This window comes from Vombatus ursinus, unplaced genomic scaffold (assembly GCF_900497805.2).
Source record: "Vombatus ursinus unplaced genomic scaffold, bare-nosed wombat genome assembly UNPS02014773.1, whole genome shotgun sequence".
Taxonomy (NCBI): domain Eukaryota; kingdom Metazoa; phylum Chordata; class Mammalia; order Diprotodontia; family Vombatidae; genus Vombatus; species Vombatus ursinus.
Genome location: NW_020954551.1, coordinates 35,952,600 through 35,975,942, shown reverse-complemented (window position 1 = coordinate 35,975,942; position 23,343 = coordinate 35,952,600). Strand labels below are relative to the sequence as shown.

Here is a 23,343-nt window from a genome sequence, read left to right as displayed (position 1 = left end):
ATTCCATTGTCTCTGCCAAGAAAACCCCAAATGGGGTCAAGAAAAGTCAAATATGGCTGAAATGACTGAACAACAAGATTTTATGTGCCATAGTTTCTTTCTACTCCCTTTAATTCTGCTCTTTGGCTAACTGACTACTGTCTGTATTTCAAAATAAGAGAAACAATATGAACTCAGATTTGAATTTCTGTGGGTCAAATTATATCTTTGAAATGATATATCTGTATATAGTGAAGAGCCATGTAAGGGATGTTAGTCCTATCTCCTGGCTTTGTTTTTTAATGACATGGGTTTTGGTGGGGGATGAGAGGGAATTCTAGGTTGTCATTTATGTAGCTTGCTCATCCAGAGTGGATCTGATTTGAATCGAACATTTAAATTATTAATCAATTTTTTTCCTTGTGGAACTAGAATCTTACTATTTAATATAAATTTAATATCTTCACAACTAAGAAAATTAGTTTCATTTATAAAAATTACTGAACATTTGAAAATAGCTTTTTTATACTTAATTTAGCTCTATCAGAGAAATGAATGATTATAGGACTTTTATTTTCTAGTGTTAATGGAGGGAGATCAGTAGAATTGAAAAGGACCAAGGTTCTTAAACTGGGGTCCATGAACTTTGTTCTTTAAAAAAAAAATTGTTAACTATATTTCATTTCATTGGTTCCCTTTGTCATTTTTTTGTATTTTATTTAAGGCATTACAAACATTATTTGGAGACGGGGTCCATAGGTTTAACCAGACTGCCTAAGGGGTCTGTGACACAAAAATGGTTAAGAACCTCTGATCTAGTCTCAATTCACTTTATAGATAAAAAATAAGAGTCTCAAAGAGCTTAAGTGAGTTGCCTCTGGTCCTTCTGTTTAGTACATGACCCGCCATCTTTACCACCTGGGGTGTCGTCACTGGCCAGAACTCTCTCCTCCTTCGTCTTCCACCTCCTGGCTTCCCCAGCTTCCTACAAGTCTTAGTTGAAGTCTCATCTTTTGTAAGAACTCTTTCCTGATCCCCCTTAATGGTAATGCCTTCTCTCTGATTGTCTCAGTTTATCCTGTATTTATCTCGTTTGTAAATCGTCATTTGCATGTTGTCTCCTCCATTAGACTGTGAGCTCCTTGAAATCAGGAACTGTCTCTTGCCATTTTTTTTTTTTTTTTTTTTATCCCCAGCTCTTAGCACAGTGCCTGGCACATATTAGGTACTTAAATGTTTATTGACTTGACTTAACTTGATACTAAGTGTCTGAGAAAGTTTTCTTACTTCAAATCCAGTGCTCTTTCTAGTACATAATGCATAGTGGCCAGGCTGCCACAGTGTAAACTCATTGATAATAATTAATTAACCATTTCAAATTTAAGATATTACTCACAAATTCAATTCAAGGCAACCAACATTTGTGAAATGCTGGACCTAGTGCTAGATATTGTGGTAAATGCTGGGAATAAAATAATAATGAAAATGGAGCCTACTCTCAAGCAGCTTACACGCTAATTGGAGTTCAGGGAGATAAAGTATATACCAGAAAAGCAAATTACAAGATAATTGGAGAAGGGAGAGAAAATGAACAATTGAGGAGGGTCAGGATAGGCTTTGTAGATGAACTGACATCTGAACTGAGACAGGACAGAAAGTAAGAGTCCCAAGAAATGTCCGTGGGGCAATGCATTCCAGGTATCTACTACCTTCAAGTCAAGGTTGGTTGACCATTTGCTTTGATAAGTTGTAGTGGGGATTCTTTTTCAGCTAGGGGTTAGACTTGATGATCCGTGAGGTCCTTGCTAATTAATTCTGAAATTCTGGATGAGTGCTTTTTTTGGAATTCTTACCATGTCATCCAAAGTACTTCTCTTTCCAAATGGGAAATCATATTGTTGTTGGAAACTAGAAACCCTGAAAGGGCAAGGTTTTCATAATAATCAGCATTAATCCTTTACAAGGTTCAGTTGCCTCCATTCTTTCTTTTAGGAGTTAATTAGCGATTTCTTTCTATCTTTACTCTGTCCTGTGTCTAAGAGATCTGGGAAGTTTTCATTTCTAATTTCTTGAAATATAATGTCCGGGCTTTATTTTCTTATCTTGGCTTCTAGGAGTCCAATGATTCTTAACTTTTGTTTCTCCTTGACCTAGTTTTCTAGGACAGATGTTTTGGATAGCCAATAGCTTACATTTACTTCTATTTTTTAAATCTTTTAATTTTTTTGTTCCAATATTTCTTGCTATTTCAGGGGTCACTGTTTCTGTTTGGTTCATCCTGGTTTTCAGGGAGTCTATTACCTGGGTAAAGTTTGGCACTTCCTGTTCTGATAAATTTCTTCTTATTCTTCTTTCTTCTAGAGCTTTTATTTCACTTTTTATTTCCTGCTTCATTATTTCTAGGTATACACATATTTCTTAGGGAAAATTCATTTTTTTCCTTTGAGTCTGTTTTTCCAGTTGTTATGGCATTACTCTCTTCCAGGCTAGATTTTTGGGCCTCTCTGGATCTATAATGATTCTTTATAATGGCCTTCAGTTTACTCATCTCTCCAGCTTAAGTTCCTGGACTGGGGCATTGTGGCAGCTCCAGGTTCTGCCTACCCACCCACCCCAATTTTGGATGGGGTAATCAGCCCTGCTTGGTTCTAAGTATTGAGAATATGAAATAAATTAGAGAACATATTTGACCTATTATCCATTTATAAAGTATTACTGAAACAGGTTATATAAATATGTTCTATTAAATGTTTTATCAATTCACAGTCTTCTAGAATGTTAGAATTGGGCAGGATTGTAGAGAGTGTCTAGAGTCTAGACCAACCCACTGGATTTAGACTCAGAGGAAGTGGCTCTGCAGTGCAGTCTGTGACCTTGGGTAAGTTATTTACCCCTTCTGGGCCTCAGTTCTTTCAACTCTAATGAGATTGGTAGACTAGATGACTGACCTATAAGGTTCCTTCTAGCTCTCATTCTATGTTCCTATAACCTGTACCTGACAAGTAACTATCCAGCTTGTGCTTAAGGGTCAGTGCTTTCTAGATTCCATATGGCAGCATCTTTGTCACCATGTGAATCACCAGAAGTGGGTACTGGTCAGCAGATTTCACACATCTTGGGAGGTTCTTCATCACATTTCAGGTGTATCTCGGATGTGTGCACCTGACCTTTTTATTGCTAATATCAGATCAGCAGGGAGCTGTCTTGCTACTAAATAGTAGGGAGCCCACTATACTTCATTTTCTTGCTCTTACCCTTCCTGGATAATCCTTAAGTATCTGTCAATTCACATCTTCCATCATTCCCTGGAGCATAAACTGTTGTTTCCTTCTTAGAAGATCCATCTCACACTGCCAATCCCCATGGGAAGAGTCTCATTTATTATGGTCCTTGTTCCTTTCCTCCTTTCCAATCAGACATTGCTCGGAATTCCCTTCTGTCTTTTTAGAGCCTTCCTTTCTCTGCTTTTATCTTGAAGCCCTTACATTTTTTTTTTAAGTAACATTTTCTTGTCCCAAAGTTTCCTGAAATATTTTACCTTCTTACAAAAGAAGGAGACCAGCCTTCACTTTGAGCGTTAATGCTACTTATTTGACTAAGGAAGAAATTTGACTGAGGAAGAAATAGAAACAACACATGAGTCACTGAAAAATTCTTGCCCTCCAATCATGTTGGAAATGAGCTCTTACTCATTGGCTGTTCTTGTTGGTAACTCTTGTGACCAACTTCCATCCTGTCCATTTTACCTTTTTTTTTTTTTGGCTAGGCATTGGGTTAAGTGACTTGCCCAGGGTCCCACAGCTAGTAAGTGTTATGTGTCTGAGTCCGGATTTGAACTCAGGTCCTCCTGACCCCAGGACCGGTGCTCTGTCCATTGCACCACCTACCTGCTCCTCCATTTTACTTTGAATGAAGGTAACATCTCTTAGATTTTTGTCCTTCTTCTTTCCCATATCCACCAACTTCACTGAGGCTTTACTTATGTTTCTACCTAGATATTTCATTCCCTTCCACCTCCAATCCTACCAGGTAAAATGATGCTAGGCTAAGCTTCCCTGAAATATCTTTTTTATCATGTGTCTCCCCTGCTAATGGCTGCTTAGTGCTTACTACATCAAGTCTGAGTTCTTGTCTTACACTCAAGACCTTTTTTATTTTTATGGGCTTTATTGAATCTTACCTCCATAACTCCTACTGCTTATCAACAGGAACTTTCTGATTTAGTTGAGTGCCAAAACTTACTGGCAATATGACCACGGGCAAATCATTTAACTAGTATTTGAAAAAGAGATAAATCAATCAATCAACAAGCATTTATGAAATGCCTATAGCATGACTGGCACCATGTTAGGTACTAGGAATATAAAAACAAGATGAAATAGTCTCTGCCCTTAAGGAGCTTACATTCTTTTGGGGGAGACAGCATGCACAGATAAGAATATACAAAATATAAAAGGTAATTTGAGGGAGACGCATTAACCCTGGGAGATCAGAAAAGATATTATATTGGCTCCTAGAGGTGAAAGGGAACATTGGAGTTTATTGAACAGGAAGTGACCTGGCAAGACCTTTGCTTTAGGAATATCACTTTGGCAGCTGTGTGGAGGAGAATAATACTTGTGCTATCTCCCTTATAAGGTTTTTTGTGAAGAAAACAATGTATAACCTGAAAAGTTCTACATAAATGAGTTATTAAAATGATTATTAGTCTAATTGCCCTCCTACATTCCACCCCTTTTCCCCAACCCCTAATTCCACTCACGTTTATTTTCACCTCCATGACTGTTCTCTTATCATCCAGCTTCCTGGAATTGTGTCCTCTTTACCCCGATAAATTCTAGTCACCTTTTAGGTTTCAGTTGTATCTTTTCATTGGAGTCTTAGGATCCTAGACTTGGAGCTATAAAAGAACTAGGAGACCATCTTATCTGAAGCTTAGGGTGAGTGTCTGAAAGTCTTCCTGGCCATCTAACAAAGGTCCTTCCCATTAATGCTCTGCATCAGCAAGTTGTCAGCATCTGGAAGGCCATATTCTTTCATTGTCCATTTGAGCCACTGTTGGGTATTGTCTTTCCCACCCCCATTAGAAAGTAAGAGAATGTAAGCTACTTGAGGGCAAGAAATGTTTCATTTTGGTCTTGTATCGCCAGTGCCTTGCACATAACAGAGTAGGAGTTAAAAAATATTTGCTGAATTGTTGTTCAATTGGGGCAGCTAGGTGGCACGGTGGATAGAGTGCTGGGCTTGAGGTCAGGAAGACTCATCTTCTTGAGTTCAAATCCAGCCTCAGATACTTACTAGCTATGTGACCCAGAGCAAGTCACTTAACCCTGTTTGCCTCAGTTTCCTCATCTGTGAAATGAACTGGAGAAAGAAATGGCAAACCTCTCTAGTATCTTTGCCAAGAAAATCCCAAATAGGCTCACGAAGAGTCAGGCACCAACTGAAAAACAATTAACAACAATTTTTGACATTAGAACCGGTACTTTTTCCATTGTACCACACTGTCTCCAGATTGTAAGCCCCATGAAAGTCAGGCAACAAATTTGATACTGAGTGCCTAGTACATTCTTAATATTGAACAAATGATTGATTACCAAGAGTTGTAAATCCTATTTCTTGATGATATTCTTGAGCTTTAATATGGTTATATATATGTTCTCAAAACATTTAACAAGCATTTTAAATGTCTGATATAAATTTTACAAGTCATTGATACTCAATTTACTCTTCAATTTAATCCATGCATAAATCTATTTATATGATGCCCACGTCATAAAGAAAAGCAACCGGAAAGGCTTAAGAACTCTGAGCAAAGCAATGATGAACCACATAGATATGTGGTTCACCCAGATAGAATGCTGGGTCTGGAGTCAGGAAGAGCTAAATTCAAATTCAGCCTCAGATATTTACTAGGTCTGTGACCCTGAGCAAGTCACTTAGCCTCTGTTTACCTCACTTTCCTCATTTGTAAAATGGGAATAATAATAATAATGATGATGATAGCACCTAACTTCCTGAGTTGTTGTGAGAATCAACAGATAATATTTGTAAAGCACTTAGTATAGTGCATGGCACCTTAATAGGCACTGTATAAATGTTAGCTGTTAATTATAATCATTTTAATGATGATTCTGTCTTTTGTCATTTCTTACTCTGAAATAATATTCCCTTCCATCTGTAGGTTATGGGTTTCCTAATTGGGGAGAATGGGTCCTAGCATTTGGAACAAGAAAATCTCTTCAAGTTCATCCAGTCTAACCTCGTTTTACAAATGAGGAGCCTGAGACATGTGCATAGTTAGGGCCAGGTCGGGGGGTGGGGATTACAGGGGACTGTAAGCTTGGAGGTGTGTGTGGGGGCAGTGAGTTATGGTAAATAGATTACCTTAGCTTTGCTGGAACAGAGGGACTAGAATTACTTGAGTTCATTTCACCAAACATAAAAAGCATCCGTTAAGTGTGTGCTACAGTCATGTATAAAACACAGTCCCTACCCTCAAGGAATTTATGGTCTGTTAAGGGAGAGACATGTACGCAAATAACTATAATACAAAAAGTGTGAAAATATTTGAGGTACAAATAAAATGCTTGGAGCCCACTCACAGGAAGGAGACTCATACCAGCTGGAGAATTTCAGGGCTTCATTGGGAAATAGTAGTTTATTTCTGGACTAGGGTACATGCATGTAGTAATGAGAGTTCAGTCTGTAAAGGTGTAGAGGTGGGGAATAGTGAATGGAGGGCTTTCAATGTTAAAGTTTATCTTTATTCTTTATTAAGGTTCTTTCTTCCTTCCTTCCTTTTTTTTTTTTTTTTTTTTTTTGAGGCAGTTGGGGTTAAGTGACTTGCCCAGGGTCACACAACTAGCTGGTAACTGTCTGAGGCTGAATTTGACTTCAGATCCTCCTGACTCCAGAGCCAGTGCTCTATCTGCTGCACTGCCTACCTGCCCCTGAAACAATAAATTCTCAAGCAGGACAATGACATGATCCAATTCATGGGCATACAAGAAACCCAGACTGGATTATTCACCGTTCTCCATACAAGCCCTGAACTCTTGCCTCCTTGCCATTGCCTATACTCTTCCCTGTGTCTGAATGTACCCATCTCACCCCTACTGTCTTCTCTTATTCTCCTATATAATGGAAAAGGGCCTGAACTTGGAGATGAATCAGAAGATGTGGGTTGGAGCCCTGGCTCTAGCTCTTATTAGGTGTGTGACTTTGAGCTAATTACTTAGCCTTTTTCAGCCATCAGTTTCTGCATCTGTAAAATGGAGATGATATACTGTCACTATTAAACTCATAGGATTGTTACAGTGAGCATAGGAGATAATGTATGTAAAGCTCTTTATAAACCTTAAAGTGCCACATAAATGTAAATTGTTAATATCCGCTTTATAATAATTCTTCAAGGCTCAACTCAGATACCACCATGAAATCTTCTCTAATCTTCAGTCAGTAATGACTTTCTCTGATTTCACATAGCATTTGTTTTACATTTCTCTTGTGCATTTAGCATACATTTTATTTCATAGAATTTATATTGGGAGGAAATTTTGAAAATTGAGCCCAACCCTCTCATTTTGGAGGTAAAATAAACTGTAGTGATTTTCCCAAGATCTGGGATATGAACCCAAGCCCTCTGACTCCCAGGTTTAGTTCTTTTTCCATCACCCCATGCTGCCTTTTCATCTGTCATCTTTTCCTATTAGATTGTAAAGTCCTTGTGTATGGGATCTTGTATCTAAGCATTGTTATCTATTCCATCCTCTCCCAAGTACCTGGCGAAGTGCATCAAGCATAGAAGGTATATATTTACTGAATGAATGACTGTTAATGGTGTGCAGAAGGAATTATAGTAAATTTCTCTCATTGATTGGCTTAATTTAAATGTGAATATACATAAATATGCATAGTGCACATAGTAAGCCTTCAATGTTTATTGAATTGAATGGCATACATATAAACATGTCTCAATAAATATGGCAGCAAGGGACTAATAGGTGATGCACAGATATTAAACTGAAGGACACTGAATCTAATGTGAGTTACAGCATGGGATGTGAGCACTGAAAGGGATTCTAGGAATCATGGTGTTTATCCTTCCTTTTACAATCATGAAAAGCCATTCCTAGGGACGTAAAATGACTTGTCCAAGGTCACACAATTTAAGGAGAGGGATGAGGCTTAGACCTCTGGTCCTGACTTCACTTGGGGAAAACAGTGACACTGAATTAGTTAACAAGCATTTATTAAGTGTCTTCCGTGTGCCAGCTACCATGCTAAGCACCAGTAATACAAAGGTTCCTGCCCTTGAGGAGTTCATAATTGGATGCAGGAGCAACATGCAAATAACCATGTATAAATAGAGTACAGAGCTTTATATTTTTCAGAGGGCATTTACATATATTTGAGCCCTGTTGGGTAGTCAGGGTGAATATTAGGGTCTTCATTTAACAGGCAAGGAAACTGAGACCCAGTTTGCCTAAGTGATATCACCCTTAAAATGAAGAGATGTAAGGTTAATGAAGCAAAGTATAATTCCTGTAGGGACAAAGCCTACAGGGTACTCTCAGATGAGGATAGCACCTCCCTCTGTGCAGATCAGGGCCTTAGAACTTTCTGAAGTCTGAGACGGGTTATGTAATTTGCCCAGGGTCACATGGCCAGTATATGAAAGAGAATTTTAACTCAGTCTTCCTGTCTTTGAGGTGGGTGTTCTGCCCATCGTATCATGCTGCCTCATCTGATAGGCTAGAATAGTTATAAAAAGTATTCTCTTATCAACTCTGTGTCAGGCTGCCTCTCATGCAGCGCAGCTATTTTTTACAAAGTTATAGCTAAAGTCGATCTTGTTACAGTTGTATTTCAAATGGTTTAAACAGATCTGGTTCCCTCCCTTCCCCTTTTCCTTGTCTAAATTTTGAAGACATAAGTATACCATTTTCCCTTTCTAGTTAGTTTATCCCTTGTGACCTACTATGGTTATGCTAATAGAAGCATCTCAGAAGGCTTTCTTTATTTCTTTCTTTCTTTCATTCATTCAACAAATATTTATTGAGTCCCTCCTATGTACAAATAAATGTGCTAGGAACTGAGAGAGACAGAAAGCAAAACCAGACTCTGGCTGTCTTCTTGGTGGAGTTTGTAATCTACTATATAAGAGTCAGGGAGGAGGTATGAACAATTCTTTTTGTTAACCTTCCCGAGCTTTTACAAGTCCCACCAGGGAAGAAATTATGCTCTAGCTTGGTCCCTGATTTCACTGCTCTGTGGGAGCAATTTGCTTTAATAATTCCCCTCTTCCCCATTAACAGTAGAACTTCTACTGAAAAGAGGGAGAGTGGGATTCTGCAAATAAATGCAGTAGATTTTTTCAGTGAGATGCAAAGGGATTTGCCTTTTGCAAACGGGAACTTGGCAGAAAGGGCTGTAAAGTACTAAAGAGTCAGGTGATCAACCCAGGTCTCCTTGGGTGTTGGGTACCATGTGCTTGGGTCCTCCCTTCACTAAGGAACTTCCATTGTTGGTAATTTAAAGATGGTGTGTGATAGAATGTATCAGAGTTAGGTCATTTACCCAATAGTAACAGCTCCCATTGTATATGACACATTGTACTTTACAAAATACTTTTCTTTTAATAAACCTACAAGTATACGGGACAGGCAAGTATCAGTCATTTTACAGGTGATGAACCTGAAACCCAGAGAAATTTAGTGACTTGTCCACACAAGTGCCAAGTGTCAGAGCTGGGCCTCAAACCTAGTGTTTCTTTGTTTGTTTTTTCTGACTCTGCCAGGTCTTCTGTTTCCCTCCCCCATGCTACTACCTCTGGAGCAGACTTGGAGGCATTATATTTCAGATGAGGGAGATGAGTTTGGTCGCCAAATGGTTTATCATCTTTTTCTCTAATTGACAGCACCAGGATCATGTTTGAAGGATGCCTTCTGCTTGTTGGAGCTTTATTAAGCCTACTCTTTGGTTTTTGGGGTGTAGTTGGAAGGACCTCAAGTCCTAGCTTTGACACTTTGTCAGTTTTGTGACCCAGGGGCAATGATTTAAAAATCACTCTTGCCTCAGTTTCCTTATCTATAAAATGGGGATAATAATACTTTCATTACCTATCACACAGTTATTGTGAGAAAAGTGCTTGTCAATCCTCAAAGCATTATGGAAACATGAGCAAATAACTGATGCAGAAAAGTCTCTGTATTCTTGGAAAATTAATACATTGTAATAATACTTGGCATCTTGCAAATCTTAAGGAGTTTTATAAACATCAACTGTTATTATTATGTTGTTGTTTTTCCCTGAAGGAAAACCTCTCACAAATCTGACCAGTAATTGTTTACTAATGACTTTATTCCTGTTATATCCCACATAAGACTTAACTCACACATTCTAGTTAAGTGTAAGGGCCTTTGTCTATAATACTATGGTAATGATTACATTGCCAGTAACGTGGACTTAATAAATGATGGGTATATTTTGATTGAAGCATTTTCCTTACTCAGCTATACCTGGTGGCCAAGATTATTGACATTAGGAGCTTCGTATCATAGTTTCTAAAGGTGTTTGCATGTTGTCTTCTCCATTAGACTGTAAGTTCCTTGATGGCAGGAACAGTTTTTCTTTGTATACCCAGCACATAGCACAGTGACTGGCACATAGTAGGTGCTTAATAAATGCTTCTTGCCTTGCATAGTACATATGCAGAGTCTTCTATTTTCTTTCCACTCAGTTATTCTCTCTTTTTTTTTTTTCCACCCAGTTATTCTCAGTCAGAATTAGCTTTCCTCAACCCTCTGGCCCAGAAGCTCTTAACCTGAGATCTGAACTTTTTTTTTTAATATTTGGATAACTATTTCAGTATTACTAATTCATTTTGTAACACGATGTATTTTTAATTTACTCATTTAAAAACCTTTATTCTGAGAATAAAGGGTCTTCACCAGACTGCTGCCCATAAGTCTAGAGCCCATGGACTCACCCATACAGCTGAAACTTCTGAAGCTGCTTCTTTCTACCAAAGCCAGGACCAATTCTAAACTCAGAGAGATGTGACTAGGACAGAAATTCCCAGAAGTTAAGAAGGTGAAAGGCTGACCATGCCACTACTTCAGGGAATGTAGGAAGCGGAACAAGTATTGAACCTGACATCATCATGTTCATAGGCAGAAATCACACTAGAACCTGGACCTGTGGACTTGCAGGCTAGGGCTGGCATTATGGCTCGTCTATTTGCTTTTCTTTGAGAGCAAAACAGGAACTCTGATACTATTAATCCTGAATTTTTGATGATTTTTTGATGATTCTACAGAGACTTTAGTTTTCCTTTCCTGATCTATAAAGTTTGCTAAACATATCAACAATGTAGATGACATTATAGGGGCCAATTTAAAGGTACTTAAGAAAACTGTTGACTTTAAGCATTTTAGGATTTGCTAATCATAAGTTAATGTTTTGACTGGAGTTCTACTTGGAGGCATACTGTTGTTCTAGGCTGTACTCAAAGACAATGCCTATTGAAATAGACAGTGTCCCAAAAATCTTAGTGCAGTTGTAAGCCCTTAAAATGCAAAGCTTTAGTGGCTTACAACTGCACTAAGACTTTTGGGACATTACCATATGGGCTTCACCCATATAGTACTGTACTGTACTATAGGACATAGCCCAGTTTTCACTCATTCAAACTGTTTTTCCCATCTAGTTAGTAAAAAGTAGAGAGCCTTTCTTGAGTCCAAGCAATACTTCAACAGATTTGTGATCTTATCAGTGCAGGTATTCCCTCCAATAATGACTTAACCCCTGCATGCTTGCCTGTCCTGTTTGATTTTTGCTCTTGTGCTCCCAAAAATCCATGGCTGGGGGGGGGGTCCATCCTGTGCTCTGGAGACCTCCCTCAAATTTTCCTGATCTCTTGCAGTCCTGGGCCTTGGTAATCCCCCCTTTCAGAGGACTTTCAGTGTACACCCTCTGGGCTCCCTTAGTATCAGTGAACACACCAAGTACATTTTAAAAATTGCAGCCCTGATTCCTTGCAGTACTTTGGAGATGAAGCATAGAAAACATACGTGTCCTACCACGGATCTGAGACTTTTCTCTCTGTTCAAGTCATGTATGTATTCTCATCCTTTCCAGTCCAGAGGTGGCATCTATATCTGGAATTTCTTTACCACAATGACAGTTACACTGGAGACACTGAATAACCGGGGGGTAGTTATAGACAGAGCCCATTTCCATCTGAAATTAAGGTGGTGGGAAGGAGCCTTATCTAGGAGAGAGCAAAGTCTAGGTATATTTGGGAGGGTCTACATTGTAGGGACTCAGAAAGGGGGGATTGCAGGGGCCAGAGGAGTACTTGGAAGACTTTGGGTGGGCAAGGAGTGTGCCTTTTCATGGAGGAAGTACTAATTTTCCCCTTCCATTATGTTGGTTCCTTGGGGCATAGCCTTATTTACCAGCTGGTAATGATTGCTTTGGATTTCTGTCTCAAAGGGAAGCTTTCCAGCAGCTGCATTCAATATATTAGGTGCGCATGACCTCAGGTGCTTATGACATCAGGGCCACATGACCTCCCTTGCCACTGCTTTCCAAACAGTGAGACCCCCATTCCAGTCCTGTTTCCATGGGGTGTCCTTGTTGTCATTAGTTAGAATAAGAGCTTATGTTTTTGGAGGAGGCGTGCTCGATAGAGGAGAGCCAGCTTCAGCAATTGGAAGACCTGGGGCAATGGAAAAAGCTCTGGCTTTGAAGTCAGAAGAGCTGGATTCCAGTCTGGCTCTGTTAACTGTGTGACCTTGAGCAAGTCACTTCCTTCTCTAGTTCTCATAATTCTCAATTGTAAAATGAGGGGGTTAGGCTAGATTTCCTCCAAGATTCCTTCCACCTCCAACCTATGATGCCATGGAACAAAGTCCTATTTCTGTAACGTCATCTGTGTGATCATGGTCAATGCCCAAGCTACCTTCTAAGACTAGACCAAGAAGTTACTGATCCATATTAGTGGAGGGGGTTTCCACATGAGGATCCCGAAATGATGAAATCATGGGTCTAGAGCTCCCCTCCTCCCAAAGTAGCCCTTGATGGTTACATAGTGCTTCATATATGTTATCTCATTTGATTCTTACAACAACCTTGTAAAAGTATATAGTGAAAATATCATTTTTCCTGCATTATAGAAGTGATTAAATATTTTCCCCAAGATCCTGGAGATTCTAAGTGACAAAGCTAGGACTCCCATCCAGATCTTTCAACTCATAAATCCTTCATCCTTTCTATTGTATCACTAAGGATACAGAGCGGTTGTTATGTGATAGGTGTATCTACTTGGGGACCTTGGGGTTAGAATCCTAGGTAAGGAAATACAAGGGAGCCCCAGAAAGTCCTCAGCAAAGGTGGTTTCCTGAAGAATTGTAGTGCTCTTCTCGTCCAGTGAGGTGACATAGTGGTCAAAGCCTTTCACTAGGACACAGGAAAACCTGCATTTCAGTTCTGCTTCCAATACTTAATAGCTGTATGACTCTTGTCAAGTCATTTAAACTCTGACAGCTTCAGTTTTCTCATTTGTAAAATGGGGATGATGATAATAATACCTCCTTCATAGGGTTATTGAGGGTTAAATAAAATAATGTATTTTAAAAGCACTTTATTTAAAGAAGTACTATGTAAATGCTAGAGATTATTATTGGTAGAAAGCTCCTCCTTTTACTGCTTGCCCATTTTAAGAACATGGGTGTTACTCAGGAGACTTGTCAGCTAGCATTGTCAGTAATTAGTTACCTGAATTTTAGAGAGTCATAATTTTTCAGTACCTCAGTTTCTTCATCTGTTAAGGGGAAGTCATCCTGCCTTAGAACTTACAAGATTGTTATAAGTAGGATGACATAATATTTGAAAGCATTTTTCGTGGTCAAAGACACTATACAAATTCAAGGAACAGCAAACTCTGATGCTTGGGAATTGTATTCTGATTAATTAAATTTCAGGTTAACTGAGGATTAATCAGAAAGTCTTTTTACTTTCAACTTTACAAAAAAATATATTTTGTTTCCTAAAGTGCCTGCTTTTCTGTTGTAGTACAATGTACTGAATATGATCAACTCTTTCTAAGGTGATTTTATAATTTCTCAATGCCTTGAGTTGTTATCAATTTTAATTGTAATTGAACAGTAGATCTAGGTGTCTGTTACATACCCTCACTCACACTCCCTCTGAGCAGCATTAATTTATAGCGTCATAATACAATATAATATCGTTAATACATTTTAAGCAAACCCCGCCCTCGTGCTAGGAAATGTTGACCCTTGGTAAGATGTTTTCTCAGAACTTGCTCTCCACGACAAATGTGGACATAGTGCAGAGGTGTCAACCATGAGGCCTGTGAGCTGTGTGCAGCCCATGACACTCCTGAGTGAGGCTCAGACCAGACTGAGATGTAATTGGGAAATATTTAACAAAACATATAGAAATACAATAAAACACAGATAACATCACATTTTTAAAATAAGTCAATATGCAGCCTGCGGGGATCCTCATGTATGTTTTTGTGGCCCCTGTTTCTGTTTGAATTTGGGTAGACATTGACCTGACTTCATTGCCATTGTCAGCACATTCTCTTGGAGTAATTTTCTCTAATGAAACCCTAATATCAGTATTTTTCGTTGTCGTCTCTTTTTTCTAAAAACTAGAATCTAGGAAAAAATCTCATGTTGAGTTTGTTGATATTTTACTGAGGTATAATAATTATAGGGCAGCTAGTGGATAGCATGTGGGACTTGGAGTCAGAAGACCTGAAGCTGAATCCCAGCTCAGACACTTAATAACTGAGTGACCTGGGTCAAGCCATTTAACCTTTTTCAATTTTAGCTGAGAGGTAATAGCAGCTGCCTCTCAGGGTTGCTGTGAAGATCCAGTGATATTGATATCTCATTCCTTATTGATGTTATCATGAGATTGAGATCTCATTCCATAACAAACATATGTAAAGCATTCCACAAGTCTTCAACCTTTAAAAATCTGGCTATTATTAATAACCAGTAAGGCAGGTTGCTCTCTCAGCAGGTTTCATTACCATTATCCAATATTTAATAACTATTTCTCAATTAATTGATGTTTAATGCCATGTCAGTCATTGAGCAGTAGCCTTAAAGGAGTTCCAGTTTTGTAGAGGAGATGAGACATGACCACAAATTACTATGAATAGTACAGAATTACAAACATAGTCCGCTGAGTTAAGATACAAGGTAAATAGAAGCCAGGAATTATCAAAGGGGACTGCAGAATGTTTCTGATGTCATCACCAGCTCTCATCAGTGTTAGTTTCTGATGTAAATGACCTGCAGGGATGGTTTAACCAAGCTACTGGTAGATCAGACTCATTGTGTGCTTACACACACACTCAGACACACATACACGCACATGCAAATGCACTTCTGGCTGGCTGGAGGAAGGCTGGGGCTGAAGTTCTTTTTCTCAGTTATGTTGAACCGTCCGACTCATACTGTGTCCAGGCAGACACTACGTCACATGGTTATCTCTGTTTGCCTTCTATGTATTTCATCATGTTGCCCAACAGCCCTGTTTTTTCCCCAAAGTTAAATGGGGTGAATAGGCACAAGCTGAACTATTTGAAAGAGGCTTATCCCCAGCTGCTGCTCTCTGAGACAAAGAGAAGTATTATTTGAAAGAAAATGAATCTGCGCTGGCTGTGGGTGTTTGTGCTCTTGCATAGACACTGGTCTGTACAGTAATGAATTGGGGAGATCTGAGATGGATTGTGAGGTGGGAGAGTACAGTTCTTTTATCAGGATCCTGCCTTGCCAGGAGGATGATGTCAGTTCTGGAGGCCGTGGCCTGTGGTCAGACAGAAGGAGACCAGTCACTACTAGAGCTGGGCAGCCTGTTCACTGGCTCGGACTGTGGTTTTACTTCTCTCGTTTAGATCCGCACACTGTTAAGGGGAAGGGGAGGCAGCAGAAAACAAACTGTTTTTTAAAGTCTTGGAGGCCACAACAGTTTGTGGTACGATGGAGAACCTTGAATTATGCAGGGTTTATCCTTAAAATGTGTCTTCAGAAATTATGGCAAAGCTATTTTCTGTGCAATTTTGTATCCATTCCCTCCCCTTGTAAATCTGAACACTGGTCCTTTCTCTAATCTTGACCAGAATATTCTTCATAAAGCTGTAACACATTATATTGCTTTGATGAATGTAGGCAATATGGGAAAAACATTAGGCATTGAGTCAAATAAAATAATGTATTTTTAAAGCACTTTGCAAACTTTGAAGTACTATGTAAATGCTAGTGATTATTATTAGAAAAAAAATCCCTCTTCCTTTGCTGCCTAAGAATGATTGACCCAGCTTAAGAACTTGAGTCTTGGAGCCAGGAGACCTGTGTCCAGCCCTGGCTCTAAATCAGAGTCAATCTGGGCAAGTCAATTGACCTTTGCCTCAGTTTCCTCGTCTGTAAAATGAGAATAAAAATGATGCATTGTACTGTGTAATTTTACAGCATTCTTCTAAGGATCAAGTGAGCCAGGCAAATTCATTTTGTAACTTTAAAGTTCTGTGTAAAATTATTATTATTATTATTACTGTTGTTGTTGTTGTTAATCATTATTCAGTGGGTCAGCTCACTATCTTAAATGCATGAGTCCCAACAAGGAGCATACAGTGTGGTTGGGGAGACAGAATTAATGATGAAGTGTGAAATTGTGAAGCTTAGACAAATTCAAATTTATCAGCCAATCCACACAGCCCTGTTGAGGGCATCAGGGCCCAAGGACAAGAGAACCAGGAACACCTCCAGCATTTATTCATGCCTCCACTTAGTGGACCGTGTACATGGGATGCATTGGGACCATTTAGAAGCTTCTCTAGTGCTTAGCCCACAGTAAGTGCTTACTAAATGTTTATTGCTTGACTAATAAGTTAAACAGCATCAGATGAGTGCCTGTCACCACCACCTGGGGGTCAGCCTCTCCCTTCCTAAATCCTACCTGTGCTCTAAAGCTGGACCAAGGTCCTGTCTCCCCTCTGGAGTTTTGCCCAGTCTTTTCCATCTCACACAGATCTCACCCATCTCTAAGCTCTTGTTGTATACCCTTAGTATATTGGAAGGAGCATTGTTCATAGAATCAGAAGACTTAAGCACAAATCCCAGTGTCTGCCCCTTACTACTTGTGTGACCTTGGGAAGGTTGTAGCTTTCCTGGGCCTCAGTTTCTTCATCTGTAAAGTGGGGGTGTTGGTGGCAGGCTGGATGGTTAAGATTTCTTTCTACTTTAAATCCTTTGATAGAATATAGGGATGGTCTGAATTCTGTATGTGACAGACTTAAGTAGGCCTGGATTTCTGAATGTCCCAGGCCAGAACAGGTCCTGGTCTTTTAGACATTTAGTTTGAAATGGAAAGTTCCACTTTAGTTTTGCTGCCAGTGTCTCTAAAAGGAAGCCTGACTTGTGGTGTATTATGGGTCACTATATATTTGCTAGTTTATATCATACTGACTAAATTGGCAACATGTTTATTTTTCCTGGTAAACATTCAGAACGTTTGCTTCTTGCACCTCCTTTCCCCAACAAAATCACGCTTGTCATACGTGCATGAAATAGATGACTGTTAGAAAACCATGCGCGCATCAGTGATGATATGAAAATTAGTGGTAGCAGACAAAGATTTCCTTTCTCAGGGACCACAAGGCCTCAGATGAAGTTGACTTTATCCTAATATTACTCCCAAATTGAGACCAAGTGGAAATAAAAATGGTTCAAGCCTCAGACACCAGTGCTTGGTATGCTAAAATAATTTTACTTTCTGAACTCTTTACTGCCTGTGGGAACACTGATTATTCTTCCCTTGCCAATCTTCTCCTCTTCCCTTTCCCCCCACCCCCACATAAATTAAAACCTTCTAAAAGTGTTGTTTTTACTTTGAGCTTAAAGCAGCTTGTTAAAGGAAAAAAGCACAGAGACCCTGGAATTGGATGATCTTTTTCCAAATCTTGCCTGGGAAGGCTTGGGCAAGTTAAGTTGCTCCCCCTCGGTGAGCCTCAGTTTCCTCATCAGTAAAATGAGGACATTAACCTGGATGGCCTCCGTGATCTCCCCTTGCTGTTTGTTATCTTGTGATCCTAGGAGTATTATGCATATTTAAATGATATGGGTTGTGTTCTTAGCGGAAAAATAAAAGGCTAATTTATTTTTGTTTTCAATAAACGAGAAGTATAGCTTAGCTTAAATAGCCTTGCTATGTGAATGGTCAAGGGCCTAAGTGTTGCACTGGGTTGGAGTTTCACACTAGGTAATTTGTGGATCTTACGCCCACCCTCTTGCTTTGACAATTTCACCTAATTCCAGGCATGTTATGGTTGAAGAAGCCTCATCATCACCTCCATGTTGATGATGTTGAAAGTTGTTGTTTCTCCTCCCATTCCCCCAGGTGCTAGGGCCTTCTCTTCTAAGATTATCTTTCATTTCCTCTGTATATGTCATGTATGTGCCTATTTATTCACAAGTTTTCTTCCTCCTTCTATTGTAAGTTCCCTGAGGGCAGGGACTGTTTTTGCCTTTCTTTGTATCTTTAGTGTCTGGAACACAGTAAGTGCTTAATAAATGCACGTGGGTTGGTTGAGTATACCAAAAATGAAGAAAATGTTTCTTCTTCCTTGATTTTTTTCCCCCATGTAAATAAGTCAACTACTAACTCATAAATTCTTTTTAAACCAAGTAGCATGCCAAAAAGAGCCGTAAAAATGTAACAACCAAGAAGTTAATTTGGCACTCTGGTTTTAATGAGCTCAGTATTGAGTCTGTCCTATACCATGGGCCAGGAATCAAGACCCTTTCAAAACCTGTGTGTTTGATGAGGTTTTGAGATTGCTTATGGTAAACAGGCTCTTTTTCTCCCTGTTATTTTATTCCAACTTTTATTTTTAAACTTTACCCTAAAGACTACTTGTGCTTAAAAAAACACATCTTATATAAAATGGTTCATGCTTGGCTTCTAACCATGCACTGAAACCATGTTCTGAGCATGGCAGGCAGCTGGCCAAAATGCCAAAACTTTCCAGTGGGAACAGTTTTGGAAGGAGCCAGAATTGACTTGGGAGGAGCGGGGGAAGGGATTGAATTGTGGGCACGTGCTTACGCTTGATGATTGCATCTCCTCTCTTCTTGCAGGTGAAGCTGCTCTAAGAGGTGAACCCAGAATGCAAGCCCTTCCCGTGTCCTCTGCCCTCACCAATCATCGGACAGGGCCCCCTCCCATCAGCCCCAGCAAGAGGAAGTTTAGTGTGGAACAAGGGGACGATGATCTAGACTGTGAAAACGACCATGTGTCCAAGATGAGTCGTATCTTCAACCCCCATTTGTGAGTGTCTTCCTTTTGTTTTGTGTAGCCCCACTTGGGCCTCATGCACGCCTCAATCCCAGGATTCTTCAGAGCCACTTGGCTGAGTGCAGCCATCAGGGATTCTGAAGTCAGTCGTTACTCGGTTCTCCTGTTGATAATGCCAAAGGGTGAACAACCCTTTAAGTGAACTAATACAGTGTAAGAAATAATCCGAATGATTGATAAGAGAATTTATTTCTAAATGACTTGTGTGGATATTGATATTCTTTTCAGATTTTGGTATGGCGGCTCTAGCATGCCTTGTGTCTTTCAACCACAACTCCTTGGGTTACTGATCCTGTAGGCTGTGTTCTCTCTTGTCTGTATACATACGTAGGCACATACATACATGTCATACCCATATGGAATGTATCCTTCCTGGGAAAAGTGGAGTTTGATAGATGGGCAGTGTGGCACCCAGGAAGGAAACTCTGATCTACAGTTAGTGAATTTGGGTTCAAATTCTAGCTCTTCTACTTACTGCCTGGATGATCTTGGGCAAATCACGTCATTTCTTTGTACACATCTCCCAATTTGTCATTGGACTAGATGTCCTTTTCAGGTGCCTTTTTTGAACCCAATTCTATGCTAGAGAAGGAAGAAAAGAAAAAAGAAACTTTTCTGTGAAGTTCTTTACAGTTCTTTTTCCTGTAGGGGTACAGAATTTAAACTTACTCTGCTCCGTATGTTAAATATTAGTTCTAGTTCTATGAGATTAATGCTAATGAATGAATGAACAAAAAAGAATTAGGCTTACACACTCACCATATGCCAGGCACATTCAAATGGAGGTGACAACACATTTATGGAACATCTCTACCTATATTTGAGAAGTAATTTCCACTGTACTATATTCTGACTCCTTGTTGTCTTCCCAGCATACACACTCCTTGGAAAGAGAGAGAAATGCTTTACATATTTCCTGGGCCAGGAGACATGGAGCCAGCTGCTCAGCAGAGTCTGGTCTGACAACTGTGTGGGCCCCAGTTGTTATCAGACTTTATTTGTGTGATCACATTCAATCCCTGGCCGTCCATCTGTATAAGATAAAAGGGGTGACGTCTTCTCCGTAGCTCTCAAGGTGCCTTCTTGCTTGTCCAACCTGGCCATTCTCCCTGCTGTGTCAAGGAGGGGGAAGAGGGGCAGAGAGACAAATTGAGAGCTAATTGTTTTGTAATTAATCCACATGCTGCTCTTCCCCAGTTCTTGTTTCTGGGAATGCTTCTATTTCTGGCAGCAATCTGAGGCGCAGAGAGTTCCCCTCTTTCCTTCCTCGCTGGAGGAAGTGATCCTGAGCACTTGAGCAGTCAGAGGTAGCTTGATAAGTAGAGCCTGTTGCCCTGGCCCCGGCAGCCTGCTGCATTCCACACATTCCACCCCACTTTGGCCTGTTGTGTTCAGTCATAAGACACTGACGGAGGTATTTATCTTCAAATAAATCACTGTGGTGTTAGTCAGAGGCTGAGCCTGCAGTCTGTAGCTTTGGAATTTGCTACAAATCAGGAATCCAGGACCAAGGCAATGCAAAACAATGGAATCTCACAAGTGGAGAGGAGGGGGGGGGAAATCTTGTCTGTTTAACTGTTTAGAGTCCTTTGTTCTTTGGGTAGCACGATGTGTGTTCCTTCACAGCCAATGGCATAGTGCAAAGCCTTGAACTTGGTGTCCAGACTTGGGTTCAAGCTCTACTCCATGCCACCTGTATGACCATGACCAAGTTAATGAAACTTTCTAAGCCTCAGTTTCCTCATCTGTAAAATGAGGGGGTTGGACTAGATGCTGTCAGAGGCCTTTTCTTGATTTTTGATGAATCCAAATTGTGTTCCTCTGATACCTTTAACACTTAAAGGTAGCATTTGTAAGTTATTTTGTAATTTTTTTGGGGGGAAGGGGTTGGAAAGTAATTTCAGGATTTCTGTGTTGACTCGAAATATCACCCACCATTGTGTCAATCATAGTACTTTATTTAGCATTAAGTCTGAGGTGACAGAGTTGGAAGGACTAAATTTCATATACTCTTTTCTTTTGGTGTCATATTGAGATAGTTGAAAGCCAAAAATAGCATCACCATACACCAGTTCTCTCATGACAGATCTATGAGTAGAATCTAGGCAAAGAGTGAGGAATAATCTTGTTAAATAGACCCTCAGGTCTCAAAGATTTGCCCTGGAGCTTCACTAGGGGTTCTACTTTAGCATTTAATTAACCTGTATCATCTATTTTCTTTTCCTTCTTTCAACTCATGATTAATTTTAAGGATGTTGCTTAATGCTCTGCTCATGCTTTATAAAAACTTACTGTAGTTTTCATGGGCAAATATTAAGTACGTATTACCTTGCAGTGCTTTTCTGTACCGGCATTTAGTAAATACAATTGTTTGCTTTGATAAAAGTTTTTTTTTTAATTGAAAGCTACAGTGTAGTCCCTTAAAACAAAGGTTTTCTGTAATGACTTACAGACCTCCTTTCTTTTCTTCTGGAGCAGAATTATACTGATGTTGATAGTATACTATATTTAATCTCTATAGGAGTTCATAAAAATATGCTTTTGTTTTTATGCTCTTAAATCTAAGAACTTGTAATAAAATGTGTTTTGTTTATTTTATCATTTACAAAATCATAATAAATCTGGGGAAGAAGCAGTGTTCAAAAACAGATTTGGCAGCTAGCTCAGAGGTTTCAAAGATATATGGTTTGGCTGCATTTCATGAAAACAATTGTATTTAGATAACTTTCCAAACTTAGATCGAGGATCTGGCTTTGTTGAGCACAGAGTAGGAGGCTGCAGAGAGGGTTATTAAATTTCATTGGATTTTATGCTAGAAAAGATGGTACCTCTGAGCTACAAACCAGGAACAGGGCTCTTATTCCTGTCCCTGCTTATTTATCCTCTGGATAGATTTCCCCATCCATACAATGCCCATGAGAAATTTTTTCCCCCACCAAAAGGGAAATTTAGTGTATATATGAAGTCTTTGGCTGGCAAGAAGTACAGTAAGGACAATAATTTTAAAGGGTGGTTCTTGGGTGGGGGTGGGGAACAGAGAAGAGTAAAATCAACCAGATTCTCCCAAGTGTGATCTGTAGATCTCGAATAGTCTGTGAGGATTCTCTGGTTTTACGGATTTTCTTTTGCAGTTTAGCAGCTACTAGTACTACTACTAGTAATAATATGAAAACGTTGCTGTTCTTTCTCAGACCAATTAATGACTTACTTCTTATATGTCTCATTGAAATGAGCTCTAGTCTAATCATTAATTTTGAGGAGCCAGTGGTAAATGGAATAGCTGATCTGGGTGGTATCATATGAGTTTCTTTTAAAGATCAAACATACCTGAATATGGGGTCAGATCCTATTTTCCAACTTTCTTGAATCTTTGCTTTTTCAATCATATGTTGTAATAAGTTTTATTGAAGCCTTTTGCTTTTATATGGTAGTCATTTCTGGAAATAGTAGCTCCCCTAACCCCAAACCTCCCCTGACATTGAATCCTTTCTTACAACTAAGGAGAATAATTAAGCAAAACTACCTGATAGAGAGACCATGTCCGAAAAAGACACAGAAAAGCTCTCTGGAGTTTTGTGGCCCAGTGTCTGAGCTTGTAATTATCATTTCTCCCTGAGAGAAAAGAACTCTGGTAGACTGAGGAGTTAATGTATTATCTTGAATTAAGAAGTTTACTCCTTACTCCCCAATTGAAATAGGCCCAATGATAGTTAAAAGGAAATTCTAAAGTTCATGTGAAATTACTGGGTTGTTTTTTTTTTTTTAAGGAGAATGTGGAATCTATTCATAAATTTGATAATGGCTGTAAATTAGGATTGGTATCTCCCTTTACCTTGAGAAATTGCAAGCCTTAAAAGTGATATATTTGGTGATCTCCAGAGTTCAGATTCTGAAGGTACTGTCAGGATTTATGTAAAGTATTTCCTTTACCCCCATTCCCTGACACACAGAATCCATTTA

At 39.4% G+C, this 23,343-nt stretch overlaps 1 protein-coding gene across 3 annotated transcripts in view; it reads left to right on the top strand.

The window, feature by feature from the left end:
- Positions 1–23,343, top strand: part of VGLL4 (vestigial like family member 4) — a 186,869-nt gene that overhangs the window by 119,048 nt on the left and 44,478 nt on the right. For all 3 annotated transcript variants that reach the window (XM_027863687.1, XM_027863686.1, XM_027863685.1), the window contains one exon: positions 19,167–19,356. In XM_027863687.1, coding sequence (XP_027719488.1) covers positions 19,167–19,356 — 190 coding nt within the window. The remainder of the gene's footprint in view (positions 1–19,166; positions 19,357–23,343) is intronic.